We start from the raw sequence: 24,030 nt of genomic DNA, 5'->3' as shown, positions 1-24,030 counted from the left end.
AATTCTACACCGAGTTCACTATATGAACTGATATATTTATACATGGAGATCATATCCCCCCTTATGTATTATACATGGAGATCATATCCCTCTTATGTATTATACATGGAGATCATATCCCCCGTTCTGTATTATACATGGAGATCATATCCCCCCTTCTGTATTATACATGGACATCATATCCCCCCTTATGTATTATACATGGAGATCATATCCCCCCTTATGTATTATACATGGTGATCATATCCCCCCTTATGAATTATACATGGAGATCATAATCCCCCTTATGAATTATACATGAAGGTCATATCCAACCTTATGTATTATACATGGAGATCATATCCCCCCTTATGTATTATACATGGAGATCATATCCACCCTTATGTATTATACATGGAGATCATATCCCCCCTTATGTATTGTACATGGTGATCATATCCCCCCTTATGTATTATACATGATGATCATATCCCCCCTTATGTATTATACACGGAGATCATATCCCCCCTTATGTATTAAACATGGAGATCATATCCCCCTTATGTATTATACATGGTGATCATATCTCCCTTATGTATTATAAATGGAGATCATATCCCCCCTTATTTATTATACATGGTGATCATATCCCCCTTATGTATTATACATGGAGATCATATCCCCCTTATGTATTATACATGGTGATTATATCCCCCCTTTTGTATTATACATGGAGATCATATCCCCCCTTATGTATTATACATGGAGATCATAATCCCCCTTATGAATTATACATGAAGGTCATATCCCCCCTTATGTATTATACATGGAGATCATATCCCCCCTTATGTATTATACATGGCGATCATATCCCCCCTTATGTATTATACATGGAGATCATATCCCCCTTATGTATTATACATGGTGATCATATCCCCCTTTTGTATTATACATGATGATCATATCCCCCTTATGTATTATACACGGAGATCATATCCCCCCATATGTATTATACATGGAGATCATATCCCCCCTTATGTATTATACATGGAGATCATATCCCCCCTTATGTATTATACATGGAGATCATATCCCCCCTTATGTATTATACATGGAGATTATATCCCCCCTTATGTATTATACATGGATATCATATCCCCCCTTATGTATTATACATGGAGATCATATCCCCCCTTATGTATTATACGCGGAGATCATATCCCAATTATGTATTATACACGGAGATCATATCCCTCCTTATGTATTATACATGGAGATCATATCCCCCCTTATGTATTATACATGGTGATCATATCTCCATTATGTATTATACATGGAGATCATATCCATCCTTATGTATTATACATGGAGATCATATCCCCCCTTATATATTATACATTGTGATTAGAGATGAGCGAAGTATTCAAAAATTCGATTCGACTGATTCGGCGAATTCGTGGAAAAATTTCGATTCGAGTCGAATATATTCGCTGCGAATTTAACTTATAAAAGGGTGTTTCTAGGCTTCAGAGAGACTTTATATTAGTGCAGAACACTGTACCTTTAATTTAAATTCCATTGGAGTCTGCTGGGGAAGAGAAATAATACTGACAGTCAGTATGACATGCAGATGAGTGCCGTCGATCTTAGAATCACCGCACACTTCACTCATTTGGGCAGTCACGGGGCCAAAACCAGAGTGTGGAGCCACAGTGTGGCGGTGGAGGCAGCAGCAATGGGAGGCCATACAGCACCCTATGACAAAAATGGAAACCACCAGCAGTGTGAGGAGACCTGAAAGTGGCACATGGCAGAGTGTGGCGATGGAGACAGCAGCAATGGGAGGCCGTACAGGGACCCATGACACACTCTGGACCTGGCAGCAGCATGAGGAGGCGGTACAGGGGCCCATGACAGATTACGGGCCTGGCAGCAGCATGAGGAGTTGTTACGGGGGCCCATGGCAGATTACGGGCCTGGCAGCAGCATGAGGAGTTGGTACGGGGGCCCATGACACACTCTGGACCTGGCAGCAGCATGACAGATTACGAGCCTGGCAGCAGAAACTTGGACAGGAGGACGTTCCGCTTCTGCACCGTCGGGTGCGTGCTCGCAAACTGTTGTCTCTTGGAAACGGATTCCAAGAAAGACTGCTGACGGAATCCGTGAAGAGGAGTAGCAGGAGAAGGAGCATCTGAACGAGCGGAATATGCCAACAAGCGACAACAGGGGCCCATGACAGATTACGGGCCTGGCAACAGCATGAGGAGTCGGTACGGGGGCCCATGGCAGATTAGGGGCCTGGCAGCAGCTATGGGAGGCCCGTAATCTGCCAGCACCCTATGACAAAAAATGGAACCCACCAGCAGTGTGAGGAGACCTGAAAGTGGCACATGGCAGAGTGTGGCGATGGAGACAGCAGCAATGGGAGGCCGTACAGGGACCCATGAGAGACTCTGGACCTGGCAGCAGCATGAGGAGGCGGTATAGGGGCCCATGGCAGATTAGGGGCCTGGCAGCAGCTATGGGAGGCCCGTAATCTGCCAGCACCCTATGACAAAAAATGGAACCCACCAGCAGTGTGAGGAGACCTGAAAGTGGCACATGGCAGAGTGTGGCGATGGAGACAGCAGCAATGGGAGGCCGTACAGGGACCCATGAGAGACTCTGGACTTGGCAGCAGCATGAGGAGGCGGTATAGGGGCCCATGGCAGATTAGGGGCCTGGCAGCAGCTATGGGAGGCCCGTAATCTGCCAGCACCCTATGACAAAAAATGGAACACACCAGCAGTGTGAGGAGACCTGAAAGTGGCACATGTTTGGGGCATGATTCATGGCGGATTTAGTCAGTTGTGTCAGGAACTGGTGGTTTGAAATCCAGACTAATCCACGCCTGATTCATTTTCACAAACGTGAGTCTCTCCACACTTTGGGTGGACAGTCGTGTCCTCCGCGGAGTTGCAATACTTCCTGCCGCACTAAACACGCGCTCCGATGCCACGCTACTGGCCGGGCATGACAGCCTTTCAAGGGCAAATTCAGCTAGTTGGGGCCAAAGGTCAAGTTTCGTTGCCCAGTAGTCAAGGGGATTGTCTACCTCGGTTGGCAGGGTGCTGTCCAAGTAGGCCTAAGCCTGTTGTTTGAGGTCCTGCTCCAGGTCCACCTGATGCTGCTGCTGCTGCTGTGGCTGGTTAGTAGTTTCCTCACTGCGCTGGTGAAGAAAGTTACTCATCATCGACTGCAGACTGAGGCAGCTGCTGCTGGTGGAGCTGCCACTGCTCCTACCACCCCACCCCTCCCCTGCTGCCATGGCAGCGGAACGCGAGCGCACAGGGCCCACAGTGTCTGAGGATGGACGTTGGCGCAGACAGGCAGAGACCAGCTGACTACATAGGTGGTTTTTATAGTACGTTATTTTGGCCTCCCTCTCAGCAGGTGTGAAAAAGGCCACCATTTTTGAACGGTAGCGAGGGTCCAACAAGGTGGACAGCCAAAAGTCATCCCTCTGTCTGATGGTTATTATTCGGCTGTCGGTACGCAAGCAAGCGAGCATGCTATGGGCCATTTGTGCCAAGGAATGCGAGGGACTCCCTGCCTCCATCTCCACAGCATACTGCCACGGTGCGTCTGGGTCCTCTGTCTCCTCCTCCTCCTCCTCTACCAGATGCTCCTGCTCCTCCACTCCTGTCCGCTGAGTGGAAAAACCACCCATTTCACTCAATAATTCCTGAGCACCAATGTCCTCCTCTACCTCCTCCTCTTCTTCCTGTCCTGCCCCCACAGGGGTCATGTGGCGTTGAGATCTGTGCGCCACGTCTACCGCACCCTGACCAGCCATTGTTAACAGCATTTGTTCCAGGACGTGCAACAGAGGAATGACGTCGTTCATCCCATAGTCCTGCCGACTCACGAATAGCGTGGCCTCCTCAAAGGGCCTGAGCAAGCGCAGGTGTCACGCATGAGCTGCCAATGGCTGACATCTAAGTTACACAGGGAATACCTTTATCCGCTTTTAACATCAGGAAATCTGTGATGGCCTTTTGCTGTTCGTAAAGGCGGTCTAACATATGTAGGGTTGAATTCCACCTTGTTGCAACGTCACAGCATGAGGAGTCGGTATAGGGGCCCATGGCAGATTAGGGGCCTGGCAGCAGCTATGGGAGGCCCGTAATCTGCCAGCACCCTATGTCAAAAAATTATACACACCAGCAGTGTGTGAGGAGACCTGAAAGTGGCACATGGCAGAGTGTGGCGATGGAGACAGCAGCAATGGGAGGCCGTACAGGGACCCATGACAGACTCTGGACCTGGCAGCAGCATGAGGAGGCGGTATATAGGGGCCTATGGCAGATTAGGGGCCTGGCAGCAGCTATAGGAGGCCCATAATCTGCCAGCACCCTATGTCAAAAAAATTCTACACACCAGCAGTGTGAGGAGACCTGAAAGTGGCACATGGCATGAGAGACTCTGGACCTGGCAGCAGCATGAGGAAGCGGTATATAGGGGCCTATGGCAGATTAGGGGCCTGGCAGCAGCTATAGGAGGCCCATAATCTGCCAGCACCCTATGTCAAAAAATTCAACACACCAGCAGTGTGAGGAGACCTGAAAGTGGCACATGGCATGAGAGACTCTGGACCTGGCAGCAGCATGAGGAAGCGGTATATAGGGGCCTATGGCAGATTAGGGGCCTGGCAGCAGCTATAGGAGGCCCATAATCTGCCAGCACCCTATGTCAAAAAATTCAACACACCAGCAGTGTGAGGAGACCTGAAAGTGGCACATGGCAGAGTGTGGCGATGGAGACAGCAGCAATGGGAGGCCGTACAGGGACCCATGAGAGACTCTGGACCTGGCAGCAGCATGAGGAGGCGGTATAGGGGCCCATGGCAGATTAGGGGCCTGGCAGCAGCTATGGGAGGCCCGTAATCTGCCAGCACCCTATGACAAAAAATGGAACCCACCAGCAGTGTGAGGAGACCTGAAAGTGGCACATGGCAGAGTGTGGCGATGGAGACAGCAGCAATGGGAGGCCGTACAGGGACCCATGAGAGACTCTGGACTTGGCAGCAGCATGAGGAGGCGGTATAGGGGCCCATGGCAGATTAGGGGCCTGGCAGCAGCTATGGGAGGCCCGTAATCTGCCAGCACCCTATGACAAAAAATGGAACACACCAGCAGTGTGAGGAGACCTGAAAGTGGCACATGTTTGGGGCATGATTCATGGCGGATTTAGTCAGTTGTGTCAGGAACTGGTGGTTTGAAATCCAGACTAATCCACGCCTGATTCATTTTCACAAACGTGAGTCTCTCCACACTTTGGGTGGACAGTCGTGTCCTCCGCGGAGTTGCAATACTTCCTGCCGCACTAAACACGCGCTCCGATGCCACGCTACTGGCCGGGCATGACAGCCTTTCAAGGGCAAATTCAGCTAGTTGGGGCCAAAGGTCAAGTTTCGTTGCCCAGTAGTCAAGGGGATTGTCTACCTCGGTTGGCAGGGTGCTGTCCAAGTAGGCCTAAGCCTGTTGTTTGAGGTCCTGCTCCAGGTCCACCTGATGCTGCTGCTGCTGCTGCGGCTGGTTAGTAGTTTCCTCACTGCGCTGGTGAAGAAAGCTACTCATCATCGACTGCAGACTGAGGCAGCTGCTGCTGGTGGAGCTGCCACTGCTCCTACCACCCCACCCCTCCCCTGCTGCCATGGCAGCGGAACGCGAGCGCACAGGGCCCACAGTGTCTGAGGATGGACGTTGGCGCAGACAGGCAGAGACCAGCTGACTACATAGGTGGTTTTTATAGTACGTTATTTTGGCCTCCCTCTCAGCAGGTGTGAAAAAGGCCACCATTTTTGAACGGTAGCGAGGGTCCAACAAGGTGGACAGCCAAAAGTCATCCCTCTGTCTGATGGTTATTATTCGGCTGTCGGTACGCAAGCAAGCGAGCATGCTATGGGCCATTTGTGCCAAGGAATGCGAGGGACTCCCTGCCTCCATCTCCACAGCATACTGCCACGGTGCGTCTGGGTCCTCTGTCTCCTCTTCCTCCTCCTCTACCAGATGCTCCTGCTCCTCCACTCCTGTCCGCTGAGTGGAAAAACCACCCATTTCACTCAATAATTCCTGAGCACCAATGTCCTCCTCTACCTCCTCCTCTTCTTCCTGTCCTGCCCCCACAGGGGTCATGTGGCGTTGAGATCTGTGCGCCACGTCTACCGCACCCTGACCAGCCATTGTTAACAGCATTTGTTCCAGGACGTGCAACAGAGGAATGACGTCGTTCATCCCATAGTCCTGCCGACTCACGAATAGCGTGGCCTCCTCAAAGGGCCTGAGCAAGTGCAGGTGTCACGCATGAGCTGCCAATGGCTGACATCTAAGTTACACAGGGAGTACCTTTATCCGCTTTTAACATCAGGAAATCTGTGATGGCCTTTTGCTGTTCGTAAAGGCGGTCTAACATATGTAGGGTTGAATTCCACCATGTTGCAACGTCACAGCATGAGGAGTCAGTACGGGGGCCCATGGCAGATTACGGGCCTGGCAGCAGCAATGGGAGGCCCGTAATCTGCCAGCACCCTATGTCAAAAAATTGAACACACCAGCAGTGTGTGAGGAGACCTGAAAGTGGCACATGGCAGAGTGTGGCGATGGAGACAGCAGCAATGGGAGGCCGTACAGGGACCCATGAGAGACTCTGGACCTGGCAGCAGCATGAGGAGGCGGTATAGGGGCCCATGGCAGAATAGAGGCCTGGCAGCAGCTATAGGAGGCCCGTAATCTGCCAGCACCCTATGTCAAAAAATTGAACACACCAGCAGTGTGAGGAGACCTGAAAGTGGCACATGGCATGAGACACTGTGGACCTGGCAGCAGCATGAGGAGGCGGTACAGGGGCCCATGGCAGATTAGGGGCCTGGCAGCAGCTATGGGAGGCCCGTAATCTGCCAGCACCCTATGTCAAAAAATTCAACACACCAGCAGTGTGAGGAGACCTGAAAGTGGCACATGGCAGAGTGTGGCGATGGAGACAGCAGCAATGGGAGGCCGTACAGGGACCCATGACAGACTCTGGACTTGGCAGCAGCATGAGGAGGGGGTATAGGGGCCCATGGCAGATTAGGGGCCTGGCAGCAGCTATGGGAGGCCCGTAATCTGCCAGCACCCTATGTCAAAAAATTCAACACACCAGCAGTGTGAGGAGACCTGAAAGTGGCACACGGCATGAGACACTGTGGACCTGGCAGCAGCATGAGGAGGCGGTACAGGGGCCCATGGCAGATTAGGGGCCAGGCAGCAGCTATAGGAGGCCCGTAATCTGCCAGCACCCTATGACAAAAAATGGAACACACCAGCAGTGTGAAGAGACCTGAAAGTGGCACATGGCAGAGTGTGGCGATGGAGACAGCAGCAATGGGAGGCCGTACAGGGACCCATGAGAGACTCTGGACCTCGCAGCAGCATGAGGAGGCTGTATAGGGGCCCATGGCAGATTAGGGGCCTGGCAGCAGCTATGGGAGGCCCCTAATCTGCCAGCACCCTATGTCAAAAAATTCAACACACCAGCAGTGTGAGGAGACCTGAAAGTGGCACATGGCATGAGACACTGTGGACCTGGCAGCAGCATGAGGAGGCGGTACAGGGGCCCATGGCAGATTAGGGGCCTGGCAGCAGCTATGGGAGGCCCGTAATCTGCCAGCACCCTATGACAAAAAATGGAACACACCAGCAGTGTGAGGAGACCTGAAAGTGGCACATGGCAGAGTGTGGCGATGGAGACAGCAGCAATGGGAGGCCGTACAGGGACCCATGAGAGACTCTGGACCTGGCAGCAGCATGAGGAGGCGGTATAGGGGCCCATGGCAGATTAGGGGCCTGGCAGCAGCTATGGGAGGCCCGTAATCTGCCAGCACCCTATGACAAAAAATGGAACACACCAGCAGTGTGAGGAGACCTGAAAGTGGCACATGGCATGAGACACTGTGGACCTGGCAGCAGCATGAGGAGGTGGTACAGGGGCCCATGGCAGATTAGAGGCCTGGCAGCAGCTATGGGAGGCCCGTAATCTGCCAGCACTCTATGACAAAAAATGGAACACACCAGCAGTGTGTGAGGAGACCTGAAAGTGGCACATGGCAGAGTGTGGCCATGGAGACAACCCACCGACTGTGAGGCGGTCTCCGCCTCACTACTAGCCCCCTCGGCTGCGTGTGGGTCAGGAGACAGACCTGTCTCTAGACCGGCTACCGAGCCACTCTCCTCGCCACTACTTCTTCGCCTGGCTGCTGAAGAGGCGGATGTCTCCCCCCGTTCCTGACCGCCCTCTGTTAGCTCTTCCTCACTGTACTGGATGACACCGGGAGCACTGGCCTCTGGCTGCGAATAGTGCTGCCTCGACCCCTTCCTCTGCTGCCACGTCTGCTCGCTCCTAAAACATTGCCTCCTCTGCCACTCCTCTGCATGTTGTCTGACAAACTCTTTAATTCAACGATTCTGTGTCCCTGAGTAACAATTCTGTGTCTGTCCCTGAGAAACAATTCTGTGTCCCTGAGTAACGTTTCTGTGGCCCTAAGTAACAGTTCTGTGGCCCTCAGTAACAATTCTGTGTCCCTCAGTAACAATTCTGTGTCCCTCAGTAATAATTCTGTGTCCCTCAGTAACAATTCTGTGTCTGTCCCTGAGTAACAATTCTGTGTCCCTGAGTAACAATTCTGTGTCCCTGAGTAACAATTCTGTGTCCCTCAGTAACAATTCTGTGTCCCTCAGTAACAATTCTGTGTCCCTGAGTAACAATTCTGTGTCCCTGAGTAACAATTCTGTGTCTGTCCCTGAGTAAGAATTCTGTGTCTGTCCCTGAGTAACAATTCTGTGTCCCTAAGTAACGTTTCTGTTGCCCTAAGTAACGTTTCTGTGGCCCTAAGTAACGATTCTGTGGCCCTCAGTAACAATTCTGTGTCCCTCAGTAACAATTCTGTGTCCCTGAGTAACAATTCTGTGTCTGTCCCTGAGTAAGAATTCTGTGTATTTCCCTGATTAACAATTCTGTGTCCCTGAGTAACGTTTCTGTGGCCCTAAGTAACAGTTCTGTGTCCCTCAGTAACAATTCTGTGTCCCTCAGTAACAATTCTGTGTCCCTCAGTAACAATTCTTTGTCTGTCCCTGAGTAACAATTCAGTGTCTGTCCCTGAGTAACAATTCTGTGTCCCTGAGTAACGTTTCTGTGGCCCTAAGTAACAGTTCTGTGGCCCTCAGTAACAATTCTGTGTCCCTCAGTAACAATTCTGTGTCTGTCCCTGAGTAACAATTCTGTGTCTGTCCCTGAGTAACAATTCTGTGTCCCTCAGTAACAATTCTGTGTCCCTCAGTAACAATTCTGTGTCCCTGAGTAACAATTCTGTGTCTGTCCCTGAGTAAGAATTCTGTGTATGTCCCTGATTAACAATTCTGTGTCCCTGAGTAACGTTTCTGTGGCCCTAAGTAACAGTTCTGTGTCCCTCAGTAACAATTCTGTGTCCCTCAGTAACAATTCTGTGTCCCTCAGTAACAATTCTGTGTCTGTCCCTGAGTAACAATTCTGTGTCTGTCCCTGAGTAACAATTCTGTGTCCCTGAGTAACGTTTCTGTGGCCCTAAGTAACAGTTCTGTGGCCCTCAGTAACAATTCTGTGTCCCTCAGTAACAATTCTGTGTCTGTCCCTGAGTAACAATTCTGTGTCCCTAAGTAACGTTTCTGTTGCCCTAAGTAACGGTTCTGTGGCCCTAAGTAACGATTCTGTGGCCCTCAGTAACAATTCTGTGTCCCTCAGTAACAAGTCTGTGTCCCTGAGTAACAATTCTGTGTCTGTCCCTGAGTAAGAATTCTGTGTCTGTCCCTGATTAACAATTCTGTGTCCCTGAGTAACGTTTCTGTGGCCCTAAGTAACAGTTCTGTGGCCCTCAGTAACAATTCTGTGTCCCTCAGTAAAAATTCTGTGTCCCTCAGTAACAATTCTGTGTCCCTCAGTAACAATTCTGTGTCTGTCCCTGAGTAACAATTCTGTGTCTGTCCCTGAGTAACAATTCTGTGTCCCTGAGTAACATTTCTGTGGCCCTAAGTAACAGTTCTGTGGCCCTCAGTAACAATTCTGTGTCCCTCAGTAACAATTCTGTGTCTGTTCCTGAGTAACAATTCTGTGTCTGTCCCTGAGTAACAATTCTGTGTCCCTCAGTAACAATTCTGTGTCCCTGAGTAACAATTCTGTGTCCCTGAGTAACAATTCTGTGTCTGTCCCTGAGTAACAATTCTGTGTCTGTCCCTGAGTAACAATTCTGTGGCCCTAAGTAACGTTTCTGTGGCCCTAAGTAACGTTTCTGTGGCCCTAAGTAACGATTCTGTGGCCCTAAGTAATGTTTCTGTGGCCCTAAGTAACGTTTCTGTGGCCCTCAGTAACAATTCTGTGGCCCTTAGTAACAATTCTGTGTCTGTCCCTAAGTAACAATTCTGTGGCCCTAAGTAAAGTTTCTGTGGCCCTAAGTAACGTTTCTGTGTCCCTAAGTAACGATTCTGTGTCCCTAAGTAACGATTCTGTGGCCCTAAGTAACATTTCTGTAGCCCTAAGTAACGTTTCTGTGGCCCTAAGTAACGTTTCTGTGGCCCTCAGTAACAATTCTATGGCCCTCAGTAACAATTCTGTGTCTGTCCCTAAGTAACAATTCTGTGGCCCTAAGTAACGTTTCTGTGGCCCTAAGTAACGATTCTGTGGCCCTAAGTAACGTTTCTGTGGCCCTCAGTAACAAATCTGTGTCCCTCAGTAACAATTCTGTGTCTGTCCCTAAGTAACGTTTCTGTGGCCCTAAGTAACAGTTCTGTGGCCCTCAGTAACAATTCTGTGTCCCTCAGTAACAATTCTGTGTCTGTCCCTAAGTAACAATTCTGTGGCCCTAAGTAATGTTTCTGTGGCCCTAAGTAACGATTCTGTGGCCCTAAGTAACGTTTCTGTGGCCCTCAGTAACATATCTGTGTCCCTCAGTAACAATTCTGTGTCTGTCCTTAAGTAACGTTTCTGTGGCCCTAAGTAACGGTTCTGTGGCCCTAAGTAATGGTTCTGTGGCCCTCAGTAACAATTCTGTGTCCCTCAATAACAATTCTGTGTCTGTCCCTAAGTAACAATTCTGTGGCCCTAAGTAACGTTTCTCTGGCCCTAAGTAACGATTCTGTGGCCCTAAGTAACGTTTCTGTGGCCCTAAGTAACGTTTCTGTGGCCCTCAGTAACAATTCTGTGTCCCTCAATAACAATTCTGTGTCTGTCCCTAAGTAACAATTCTGTGGCCCTAAGTAACGTTTCTGTGTCCCTAAGTAACGATTCTGTGGCCCTCAGTAACAAATCTGTGTCCCTCAGTAACAATTCTGTGTCTGTCCCTAAGTAACAATTCTGTGGCCCTAAGTAACGTTTCTGTGGCCCTAAGTAACGATTCTGTGGCCCTCAGTAACAATTCTGTATCCCTCAGTAACAATTCTGTATGTCCCTGAGTAACAATTCTGTGTCCCTAAGTAACGTTTCTGTGGCCCTAAGTAACGATTCTGTGGCCCTAAGTAACGTTTCTGTGGCCCTAAGTAACGTTTCTGTGGCCCTTAGTAACAATTCTGTGTCCCTCAATAACAATTCTGTGTCTGTCCCTAAGTAACAATTCTGTGGCCCTAAGTAACGTTTCTGTGGCCCTAAGTAACGATTCTGTGGCCCTAAGTAACGTTTCTGTGGCCCTAAGTAACGTTTCTGTGGCCCTCAGTAACAAATCTGTGTCCCTCAGTAACAATTCTGTGTCTGTCCCTAAGTAACGTTTCTGTGGCCCTAAGTAACGGTTCTGTGGCCCTAAGTAACGGTTCTGTGGCCCTCAGTAACAATTCTGTGTCCCTCAATAACAATTCTGTGTCTGTCCCTAAGTAACAATTCTGTGGCCCTAAGTAACGTTTCTGTGGCCCTAAGTAACGATTCTGTGGCCCTAAGTAACGTTTCTGTGGCCCTAAGTAACGTTTCTGTGGCCCTCAGTAACAATTCTGTGTCCCTCAATAACAATTCTGTGTCTGTCCCTAAGTAACAATTCTGTGGCCCTAAGTAACGTTTCTGTGGCCCTAAGTAACAATTCTGTGGCCCTCAGTAACAAATCTGTGTCCCTCAGTAACAATTCTGTGTCTGTCCCTAAGTAACAATTCTGTGGCCCTAAGTAACGATTCTGTGGCCCTCAGTAACAAATCTGTGTCCCTCAGTAACAATTCTGTGTCTGTCCCTAAGTAACAATTCTGTGGCCCTAAGTAACGTTTCTGTGGCCCTAAGTAACGATTCTGTGGCCCTCAGTAACAATTCTGTATCCCTCAGTAACAATTCTGTCTGTCCCTGAGTAACAATTCTGTGTCCCTAAGTAACGATTCTGTGGCCCTAACTAACGATTCTGTGGCCCTAAGTAAACGTTTCTATGGCCCTAAGTAACGATTCTGTGGCCCTAACTAACGTTTCTCTGTCCCTAACTCTCTCCCTGCATACAGTCAGGTCTGCCTCTGTTGAATGACTGGAGGCAAATGGAAAATTTTAAAATGGCCGCCATTTATAGCTCGACCATTACACTGTGCTGGCTGGCTGGCTGCTGATTGGCTAATGCGATTACATGTCATAAATGAATGCATTATGGGTCAGCGCGCCTTGTCTGCGCGCCTTCCCAGACATCCCCGCTCCGACGCCGCACATGTCGCCGCCATTTTAGGAAAAATTTTGATTCGCGCATCCGAAGTCTGCTTATTTTCGGATTCGACGCGAATCGAAATTTTCCTAATATTCGAAACGAATTCCACTTCGCCTACTACGATTCGCTCATCTCTAATTGTGATCATATCTCCCCTTTTGTATTATACATGGTGATCATATCCCCCCTTATGTATTATACATGGAGATCATATCCCCCCTTATGTATTATACATGGAGATCATATCCCCCCTTATGTATTATACATGGAGATCATATCCCCCCTTATGTATTATACATGGAGATCATATCCCCCATATGTATTTATACATGGAGATCATATCCCCCCTTATGTATTATACGTGGAGATCATATCCCCCTTATGTATTATACATGGAGATCATATCACCCCTTATGTATTATACATGGAGGTCATATCCCCCCTTATGTATTATACATGGAGGTCATATCCCCCCTTATGTATTATACATAGAGATCATATCCCCCTTATGTATTATACATGGAGATCATATCCCCCTTATGTATTATACATGGAGGTCATATCCCACTTATGTATTATACATGGAGATCATATCCCCCCTTATGTATTATACATGGAGATCATATCCCCCTTATATATTATACATGGCGATCATATCCCCCTTATGTATTATACATGGAGATCATATCCCCCCTTATGTATTATACATGGAGATCATATCCCTCCTTATGTATTATACATGGAGATCATATCCCCCCTTATGTATTATACATGGAGATTGTATCCCCTCTTATGTATTATACATGGAGATTGTATTCCCCCTTATGTATTATACATGGTGATCATATCCCCCCTTATGTATTGTACATGGTGATCATATCCCCCCTTATGTATTATACATGATGATCATATCCCCCCCTATATATTATACACGGAGATCATATCCCCCTTATGTATTATATATGGAGATCATTTCCCCCCTTATGTATTATACATGGTGATCATATCCCCCTTATGTATTATACATGGAGATCATATCCCTCCTTATGTATTATACATGGAGATCATATCTCCCCCTTATGTATTATACATGGAGATCATATCCCTCCTTATGTATTATACATGGTGATCATATCCCCCCTTATATATTATACATTGTGGTCATATCCCCCCTTTTGTATTATACATGGTGATCAAATCTCCCTTATGTATTATACATGGAGATCATATCCCCCCCTTATGTATTATACATGGTGATCATATCTCCCTTATGTATTATACATGGAGATCATATCCCCCCTTATGTATTTATACATGGAGATCATATCCCCCCTTATGTATTATACATGGAGATCATATCCCCCCTTATGTATTATACATGGAGATCATATCCCCCCTTATGTATTATACATGGAGATCATATCCCCCCTTATGTATTATACATGGAGATCATATCCCCCCTTATGTATTATACACGGAGATCATATCCCAATTATGTATTATACATGGAGATCATATCCCCCATATGTATTATACATGGAGATCATATCCCCCTTATGTATTATACATGGAGATCATATTCCCCTTATGTATTATACATGGTGATCATATACCCCTTATGTTTTATACATGGAGATCATATCCCTCCTTATGTATTATACATGGAGATCATATCCCCCCTTATGTATTATACATGGAGATCATATCCCCCTTATGTATTATACATGGTGATCATATCCCCCTTATGTATTATACATGGAGATCATATCCCCCCTTATGTATTATACATGGAGATCATATCCCCCCTTATGTAATATACATGGAGATCATATCCCCCCTTATGTATTATACATGGAGATCATATCCCCCCTTATGTATTATACATGGAGATCATATCCCCTCTTATGTATTATACATGGAGATTGTATTCCCCCTTATGTATTATACATGGTGATCATATCCCCCCTTATGTGTTGTACATGGTGATCATATCCCCCCTTATGTATTATACATGATGATCATATCCCCCCTTATGTATTATACACGGAGATCATATCCCCCTTATGTATTATACATGGAGATCATATCCCCCCTTATGTATTATACATGGAGATTATATCCCCCCTTATGTTTTATACATGGTGATCATATCTCCCTTATGTTTTATACATGGAGATCATATCCCCCCCTTATGTATTATACATGGAGATCATATCTCCCTTATGTATTATACATGGAGATCATATCCCCCCCTTATGTATTATACATGGTGATCATATCCCTCCTTATGTATTATACATGGTGATCATATCCCCCTTATATATTATACATTGTGGTCATATCCCCCCTTTTGTATTATACATGGTGATCAAATCTCCCTTATGTATTATACATGGAGATCATATCCCCCCCTTATGTATTATACATGGTGATCATATCTCCCTTATGTATTATACATGGAGATCATATCCCCCCTTATGTATTTATACATGGAGATCATATCCCCCCTTATGTATTATACATGGAGATCATATCCCCCCTTATGTATTATACATGGAGATCATATCCCCCCTTATGTATTATACACGGAGATCATATCCCAATTATGTATTATACATGGAGATCATATCCCCCATATGTATTATACATGGAGATCATATCCCCCTTATGTATTATACATGGTGATCATATACCCCTTATGTATTATACATAGAGATCATATTCCCCTTATGTATTATACATGGAGATCCTATCCTCCCTTATGTTTTATACATGGAGATCATATCCCTCCTTATGTATTATACATGGAGATCATATCCCCCCTTATGTATTATACATGGAGATCATATCCCCCTTATGTATTATACATGGTGATCATATCCCCCTTATGTATTATACATGGAGATCATATCCCCCCTTATGTATTATACATGGAGATCATATCCCCCCTTATGTAATATACATGGAGATAATATCCCCCCTTATGTATTATACATGGAGATCATATCCCCTCTTATGTATTATACATGGAGATTGTATTCCCCCTTATGTATTATACATGGTGATCATATCCCCCCTTATGTGTTGTACATGGTGATCATATCCCCCCTTATGTATTATACATGATGATCATATCCCCCCTTATGTATTATACACGGAGATCATATCCCCCTTATGTATTATACATGGAGATCATATCCCCCCTTATGTATTATACATGGAGATTATATCCCCCCTTATGTTTTATACATGGTGATCATATCTCCCTTATGTATTATACATGGAGATCATATCCCCCCCTTATGTATTATACATGGAGATCATATCTCCCTTATGTATTATACATGGAGATCATATCCCCCTTATGTATTATACATGGGAATCATATCTCTACTTATGTATTATACATGGAGATTATATCCCTCCTTATGTATTATACATGGAGATCATATCCCCCCCTTATGTATTATACATGGAGATCATATCCCCCCCTTTTGTATTATACATGGAGATCATATCCCTCCTTATGTATTATACATGGAGATCATATCCCCCCCTTATGTATTATACATGGAGATCATATCTCCCTTATGTATTATACATGGAGATCATATCCCCCTTATGTATTATTCATGGGAATCATATCTCTACTTATGTATTATACATGGAGATTATATCCCTCCTTATGTATTATACATGGAGATCATATCCCCCCCTTATGTATTATACATGGAGATCATATCCCCCCCTTTTGTATTATACATGGAGATCATATCCCTCCTTATGTATTATACATGGAGATCATATCCCCCCCTTATGTATTATACATGGTGATCATATCTCCCTTATGTATTATACATGGAGATCATATCCCCCCTTATGTATTTATACATGAAGATCATATCCCCCCTTATGTATTATACATGGAGATCATATCCCCCCTTATGTATTATACATGGAGATCATATCCCCCCTTATGTATTATACATGGAGATCATATCCCCCCTTATGTATTATACACGGAGATCATATCCCAATTATGTATTATACATGGAGATCATATCCCCCTTATGTATTTATACATGGTGATCATATCCCCCTTATGTATTATATATTGAGATCATATCCCCCTTATGTATTATACATGGAGATCATATTCCCCTTATGTATTATACATGGAGATCATATCCCCCCTTATGTTTTATACATGGAGATCATATCCCCCCTTATGTATTATACATGGTGATCATATCCCCCCTTATATATTATACATGAAGGTCATATCCCCCCTTATGTATTATACATGGAGATCATATCCCCCCTTTTGTATTATACATGGAGATCATATCCCCCCTTATGTATTATACATGGAGATCATATCCCCCCTTATGTATTATACATGGAGATCATATCCCCCCTTATGTATTATACATGGAGATCATATCCCCCCTTATGTATTATACATGGAGATCATATCCCCCCTTATGTATTATACATGGAGATCATATCCCAATTATGTATTATACATGGAGATCATATACCCTTATGTATTTATACATGGTGATCATATCCCCCTTATGTATTATACATGGAGATCATATCCCCCTTATGTATTATACATGGAAATCATATCCCCTTATGTATTATACATGGTGATCATATCCCCCTTATGTACTATACATGGTGATCATATCCCCCTTATGTATTATACATGGAGATCATATCCCCCCCTTATGTATTATACGTGGTGATCATACCCCCCTTATGTATTATACATGGTGATCATATCCCCCTTATGTATTATACATGGTGATCATATCCCCCTTATGTATTATACATGGTGATCATATCCCTCCTTATGTATTATACATGGAGATCATATCCCCCCTTATGTATTATACATGGAGATCATATCCCCCCCTTATGTATTATACATGTAGATCATATCCCCCCTTATGTATTATACATGGAGATCATATCCCCCCCTTATGTATTATACATGTAGATCATATCCCCCCTTATTTATTATACATGGAGATCATATCCCCCCTTATGTATTATACATGGTGATCATATCCCCCCCTTATGTATTATACATGGAGATCATATCCCCCCTTATGTACTATACATGGAGATCATATCCCCCTTTAATATCTTCTTCTCAGGAGAGTATAAATTCAGTTCCTCTAATCTTTCCTCATAGCTGATCTCCTCCATGTCTCTTATCAGTTTGGTTGCCCTTCTCTGTACTTTCTCCAGTTCCCCAATGTTCTTTTTGTGAATTGGTGCCCAAAACTGAACTGCATATTCCAGATGAGGTATTACTAATGATTTATACCGGGGGAAATGATATCTCTCTCTGGAGTCTATACCTCTTATAATACAAGAGAGGATTTTGCTCGCTTTAGAACCTGCAGCTTGGCATTGCATGCCATTATTAAGCTTGTGATCTACCAGAACCCCCAGATCCTTCTCCACCATTGATTCCCCCAGGTTTACCCCCCTAGTATGTATGATGCATATTCTTAGCCCCCAAGTGCAGAACCTTACATTTATCAACATTAAACCTCATTTGCCACATAGTTGCCCAATTAAACAGTGCATTGAGGTCGGCTTGTAAGTTGAAGACATCCTGTAAGGACATTCACATCAGTCCCTGCCCACAAGGAACTTAAAATCTAAGGTCTCTAACTCACATTCATACACATAGGACCAATTTAGATTGGAGACAACCTACCATTATGTCTTTGGTGGTGGGAGGAAACCCACGCAGACACAGGGAGAGCATGCAAACTCCAGGAAGGTAGCACCATGGTTGGCACCATGGCACCAAACTGACAACCCTAATACTGCTAGACAGAAGTGCTAATCACTTAGCCACTGTGCTGCCCCCAGTTCTCCAGTTACCCCAGCACCAGCTACTGCTAACAAACAAAATCCTGAAAGGAGTTCACTTTTAACTGTTCTAAAGCTGGAGTGCAGTAACCCTTGCCACATGATATTTGTGTCCGGAACCCCAACAAATCCTATGCTCTGCACAGTCCTGTTTCACATTGCACATTGAACCATCATTTGGCAGCCAGCAGATTCTGCACATTGTACTACCCTAAGCCAGTGGACGTTTAATATATTTATACTTAGTGGGCTGCTATGCCCTCCCCTGAAATCCCTAATAAGCTGCTCAGCTATGAATTTTGCTGTCTGACCTGTTCTGCAATGCACAACCTCTTCTTGAAAATCCTTGTGCCAGCTCTGGCTCCTCTCAGGATTTTTGCTTTCTATCAGGGCCATCTTAATGCATGGGCACCCCCAGATGCATGGGGGCCCATAATAATCGTGCATTGAATCATACTTGCCAGTTGTTCCAGATTTGCCAGGACAGTCACGATTTTTACTAAGCTATCCCAGAATGACTGTGTTCCAGGCAGCATCCCAGTACCTGTACTTTGCCCTCCTGATCCCAGTATTGTGCCCTCCTGATCACCCCTGTAATGTGCCCGTCATGTTGATCAGTCTTTGATTTGTGTCACGTTTCTTATTATTTAAAATTGATTTTATTGAAAGTACTAATAAATATATGTTTATTCTATCAACTAGTTTTACTGTAATTCTTGAGAGTAGGTGCACAAATTTGGGCTGGCTGGTAGGGGCCCCAGTGCATAACTTTGCCCACGGGCACATGATGCTATTAAGACGGCCCTGCTTTCTATTCAATCCAATGAAAATTTCATAGTTCATTTGTTCCAGCAGAGCACTGGGGTCCACCAGGAGTAAGTGAACTTTGAGTTAAGATCCTTATAGCTATAGCCCCCAGACCTGCACTAACACCAAATCCAGCCATAGCTGCCAATAATTCCTACCAGTCCTTAGATATGGTGGCTGCATTAGTTTTATTTTTTCAGGCTAAGAACTTTTTCAGCATGTACAGAAAACATTCAGACTGCAGCATGGTATGTCTTCCACAATGTCCTCACCACATATACTTCAAACTTGGGATCAGACCTTCCTTTTCTTTCCTGTAGTCACAGAGCCAATCTGTAAAACAGGCTCAGTATTTCCTCGAAATACATTCCTCACAAGTCTCAGTTCCTCCAAGCAAGCCCTTGTTATTCCAAAATGCAAAACACTCCATATCCCCTTCATCTGTGCCCTCTATCCGCCAATCACCATCTGGCCAGCATACATAATATACTCAAAATGGCAGCCCCCAATGTGGAGAGGAAACTCTATAGATGAACATTGTTTATAGCCTTCCCTAAACGTATCACTGCTGCTCAGCATTGCAGGCAATTCATTAACCCTCCTTGTGTCACATGTAAGGAACAAAGCTTCTAAACAGAAAAAAATATGTGTAACCGCATTAATATACTTCTTTTTATGTTAATTTGTCTGTAGGGGGGAGCTCCTGCCTTGTACCCCATGGATGTAGGATCGCAGGGGGCACTGTGTTGTTTGGACAACAACCACACACACTTCATACTGGTGGATGATGGGACACATGGACGCTATGGGGTGGAAATCCCACTGAGAACTCGTCTTGAGAAATTTATCTCTGAAAAGAAATTGCTCGATGGTGAGGGGAAGATGGCATGCAAGTTTAGCTGGCAAAACAGGAAGATGTAGTGACACAAGAATGAGAAATGGAAGAGATTGGATGGATTGGTGCCTTGAAGACAGGGGCGGACTGACCATTTGGAAACTCGGGCACTGCCCGAGGGCCCGGGGTCAGTAGGGGGCCCCATGAGATGCCCCTGGTACCTTTTTCATAGGCTTTTATGAGTTTGGGCAAGGACACAGGGGCCCCATGATCCCCTAATGCCCGGGGGCCCCATGAGTTGTCAGTCCGCCCCTGCTTGAAGGTCAGCTAGTCAGAATTATCCAGTCTTACCATTGTATTGTAGAGGGACATATCATGAGGGCCTTCCAGAAGAGACCTTACTCCCAGTATTAAAGTGTTAGTCTACTAGCAAAACTAAACTAAATTTTATTGATAGGTAGAATCTAATGACCCCATGGCTTCTTTTCTACTGAACGGTCACAGAGTGAGGCCTTCCTCAAAGTTCCTTGTTCTGTTCCTACCTTCCTGATTGTGTTTTTTATCCTGTTGAAATCTCCAGGCAGAAAGGAGAGGGCTGCCATTCATGATAGCACACCTTGGCAAGTCTGCAGATTCCTCTCTCAGCCACATAAATCTCAGCTATATTGCCCCTGATGGATATAAGAAGCCATTAGTTGGCTTAAAGTGTATCCAAAGCCCAACTGTTTTTTTTAGTAGGGGCTGGTTAGGTCCTTTTTTTGCACTCTGTGTCCTTGCTGGGGAGATTCACCACCTTTGTTGTTATACTGATCATTGTCTCAGAACAGAAAGTGATAGGAAATTAAGAATTTTACAGCCGTAAATAGGGGTTGGACAGGCAGAACAGGGATTGAGAGGAAATTTTGAATGGAGACACTGGTATTATTGCCAGCTAAATGGGCAATCCCCCTCCCTGGCAAACACAAGACAGTGGTCATCTATACCTGTTGTGTCTCTGGTACAGGAATTGAAGGAAAATGAGACACAGAAAAAAAAATAAGTTTAATTTCAAACATTCCCTATCCACTAAAAAAGAAAGAAAGAAAGAAACGTTTTGGCATTAGATATATTTTAACTCTCTAGCATCCACCAGATATTGAAATGTTGAAAGCTCAGAACACATTTATATACAATGTGCTCACAGACTATCTAATTGTGAAAGCAGCAGTAGGATGTATCCATCCCACAATCAACTGAGATGTATTTGTATCTTATTTTCTTTCTTTATCTCAGAAACAGCCATTAAAACAGTGTGTGTGGTGCTGGAAGGAGGTCCCGGAACATTGGATGTGAGTTCACGAATGCCCAGTCAGGTCTATAATTGCCATATAGTAGATATAAATGCACTTTGTGAGCACCGTGTGCCTTTATTTATTTCCCTGTAAAAAGAGCATCAAGGTTCAAGTAGGAATATACTGTACATACCTCTTGTAGATAGACAACAACTGCTTATTGGGGGGATAAGAATAGAAAACTAGTCTTATGGTTCCTAGCTGGAGAATACGTTTCTAGTATCAGATTGGTGTCGGGAATTGTCTTGAGGTTTGCATGCATGCATTGGAAGCATCTGTAATACAGGCCATACTATTGATATTGTTTCTCTGAACACATAAGTGTTTATACTACATAGTTCTAAAAATGATATCGTTACATAGTTGGTAAAGTTGAATAAAGACACCAGCCTATCCAGTTCAACTTATGTCTGTGTTGTATGTGTTTATGTCACTGCCATTTCCCATATCATTGTGTATTGCATTTGTTAGGATACCTACACCACACTGACACCACCAACTGTGGAAGGGTAATTCAGGAAAAAGTAGGAATTATATTTTATAAAATTTATCATTAACTTTACTTACTAATTGTAGTTGATTCTGAACACAATTGTTTCCTAAATCTGGCCATAGACTGTTCAAAATGAAACATGTATGGCTAGGCTGAATGTACCCAAGTTGATCGATCAATCAACTTAGGTACAAGCAGTCTGTTGGATTTATTTATTATTGATTATTGTAAGTGGCTATTATAGGTGCTAGCAGTAGTCACTGTGCTCTCCCAGCATGGATGGCTCCCTTTGTTCCCCCATCGGGAGGACACAATGGCTCAACGGGCGAAATTCCCCCATCAACACTGACTGTGTTGATGGGGGAATTGAAAATTGCTCAGTCTGTGGCTTGCTGTACTGTTTTGGAGCTCACTGATCACACCGCCACCGGCATCCTCTCTTCCTGCTCCGACTCACTGATCACATAGCCTCCAGCATCCTCTCCTCCTGCTCCCGCTCACTGATCACATAGCCTCCAGCATCATCTCTTCCTGCTCCCGCTCACTGATCACATAGCCTCCAGCATCCTCTCTTCCTACACCCGCTCACTGATCACATAGCCTCCAGCATCCTCTCCTCCCGCTCACTGATCACATAGCCTCCAGCATCCTCTCCTCCTGCTCCCGCTCACTGATCACATAGCCTCCAGCATCCTCTCCTCCTGCTCCCGCTCACTGATCACATAGCCTCCAGCATCCTCTCTTCCTGCTCCCGCTCACTGATCACATAGCCTCCAGCATCCTCTCTTCCTCCACCCGCTCACTGATCACATAGCCTCCAGCATCCTCTCCTATTGTTCCCGCTCACTGATCACATAGCCTACAGCATCCACTCCTCCTGCTCCCGCTCACTGATCACATAGCCTCCAGCATCCTCTCCTCCTGCTCCCGCTCACTGATCACATAGCCTCCAGCATCCTCTCCTCCTGCTCCCCCTCACTGATCACATAGCCTCCAGCATCCTCTCCTCCTGCTCCCGCTCACTGATCACTTAGCCTCCAGCATCCTCTTCACCTGCTCCCGCTCACTGATCACATAGCCTCCAGCATCCTCTCCTCCTGCTCCCGCTCACTGATCACATAGCCTACAGCATCCTCTCCTCCTGCTCCTGCTCACTGATCACATAGCCTCCAGCATCCTCTGCTCCTGCTCCCCCTCACTGATCACATAGCCTCCAGCATCCTCTTCACCTGCTCCCCCTCACTGATCACATAGCCTCCAGCATCCTCTTCACCTGCTCCCCCTCACTGATCACATAGCCTCTAGCATCCTCTCCTCCTGCTCCCTCTCACTGATCACATAGCCTCCAGCATCCTCTCCTCCTGCTCCCGCTCATTGATCACATAGCCTCCAGCATCCTCTCCTCCTGCTCCCGCTCTCTGATCACATAGCCTCCAGCATTCTCTTCACCTGCTCCCGCTCACTGATCACATATCCTCCAGCATCCTCTCCTCCTGCTCCCTCTCACTGATCACATAGCCTTCAGCATCCTCTCCTCCTGCTCCTGCTCACTGATCACATAGCCTCCAGCATTCTCTTCACCTGCTCCCGCTCACTGATCACATATCCTCCAACATCCTCTCCTCCTGCTCCCTCTCACTGATCACATAGCCTCCAGCATCCACTCCTCCTGCTCCCTCTCACTGATCACATAGCCTTCAGCATCCTCTCCTCCTGCTCCTGCTCACTGATCACATAGCCTCCAGCATTCTCTTCACCTGCTCCCGCTCACTGATCACATATCCTCCAGCATCCTCTCCTCCTGCTCCCGCTCACTGATCACACAACCCTCAGCATCCTCTCCTCCTACTCCCGCTCACTGATCACATAGCCTCCAGCATCCACTCCTCCTGCTCCCGCTCTGATGACTTGGCCCCCAGCATCCTCTCCTCTTTCTATTTGAGACAGCCATTTAGCATGAGTGTTCCAAAACCTATTTCCACTG

General features: G+C 45.8%; 1 protein-coding gene across 2 annotated transcripts in view; it reads left to right on the top strand.

Moving 5' to 3' along the window:
• The window catches only part of LOC149435693 (transient receptor potential cation channel subfamily M member 2-like), a 322,316-nt gene that overhangs the window by 61,021 nt on the left and 237,265 nt on the right, over window positions 1-24,030 (top strand). For both annotated transcript variants that reach the window (XM_089662482.1, XM_089662483.1), the window contains 2 exons: window positions 20,081-20,258; window positions 21,495-21,550. In XM_089662482.1, the coding sequence (XP_089518608.1) occupies window positions 20,081-20,258; window positions 21,495-21,550 (234 nt within the window). The remainder of the gene's footprint in view (window positions 1-20,080; window positions 20,259-21,494; window positions 21,551-24,030) is intronic.

This window comes from Staurois parvus, unplaced genomic scaffold (genome assembly GCF_062004578.1).
Source record: "Staurois parvus isolate SC_StPar_1 unplaced genomic scaffold, SC_StPar_1.0 ptg001481l, whole genome shotgun sequence".
NCBI lineage: Eukaryota > Metazoa > Chordata > Amphibia > Anura > Ranidae > Staurois > Staurois parvus.
This window is presented reverse-complemented; position numbering and strand designations above follow the sequence as displayed.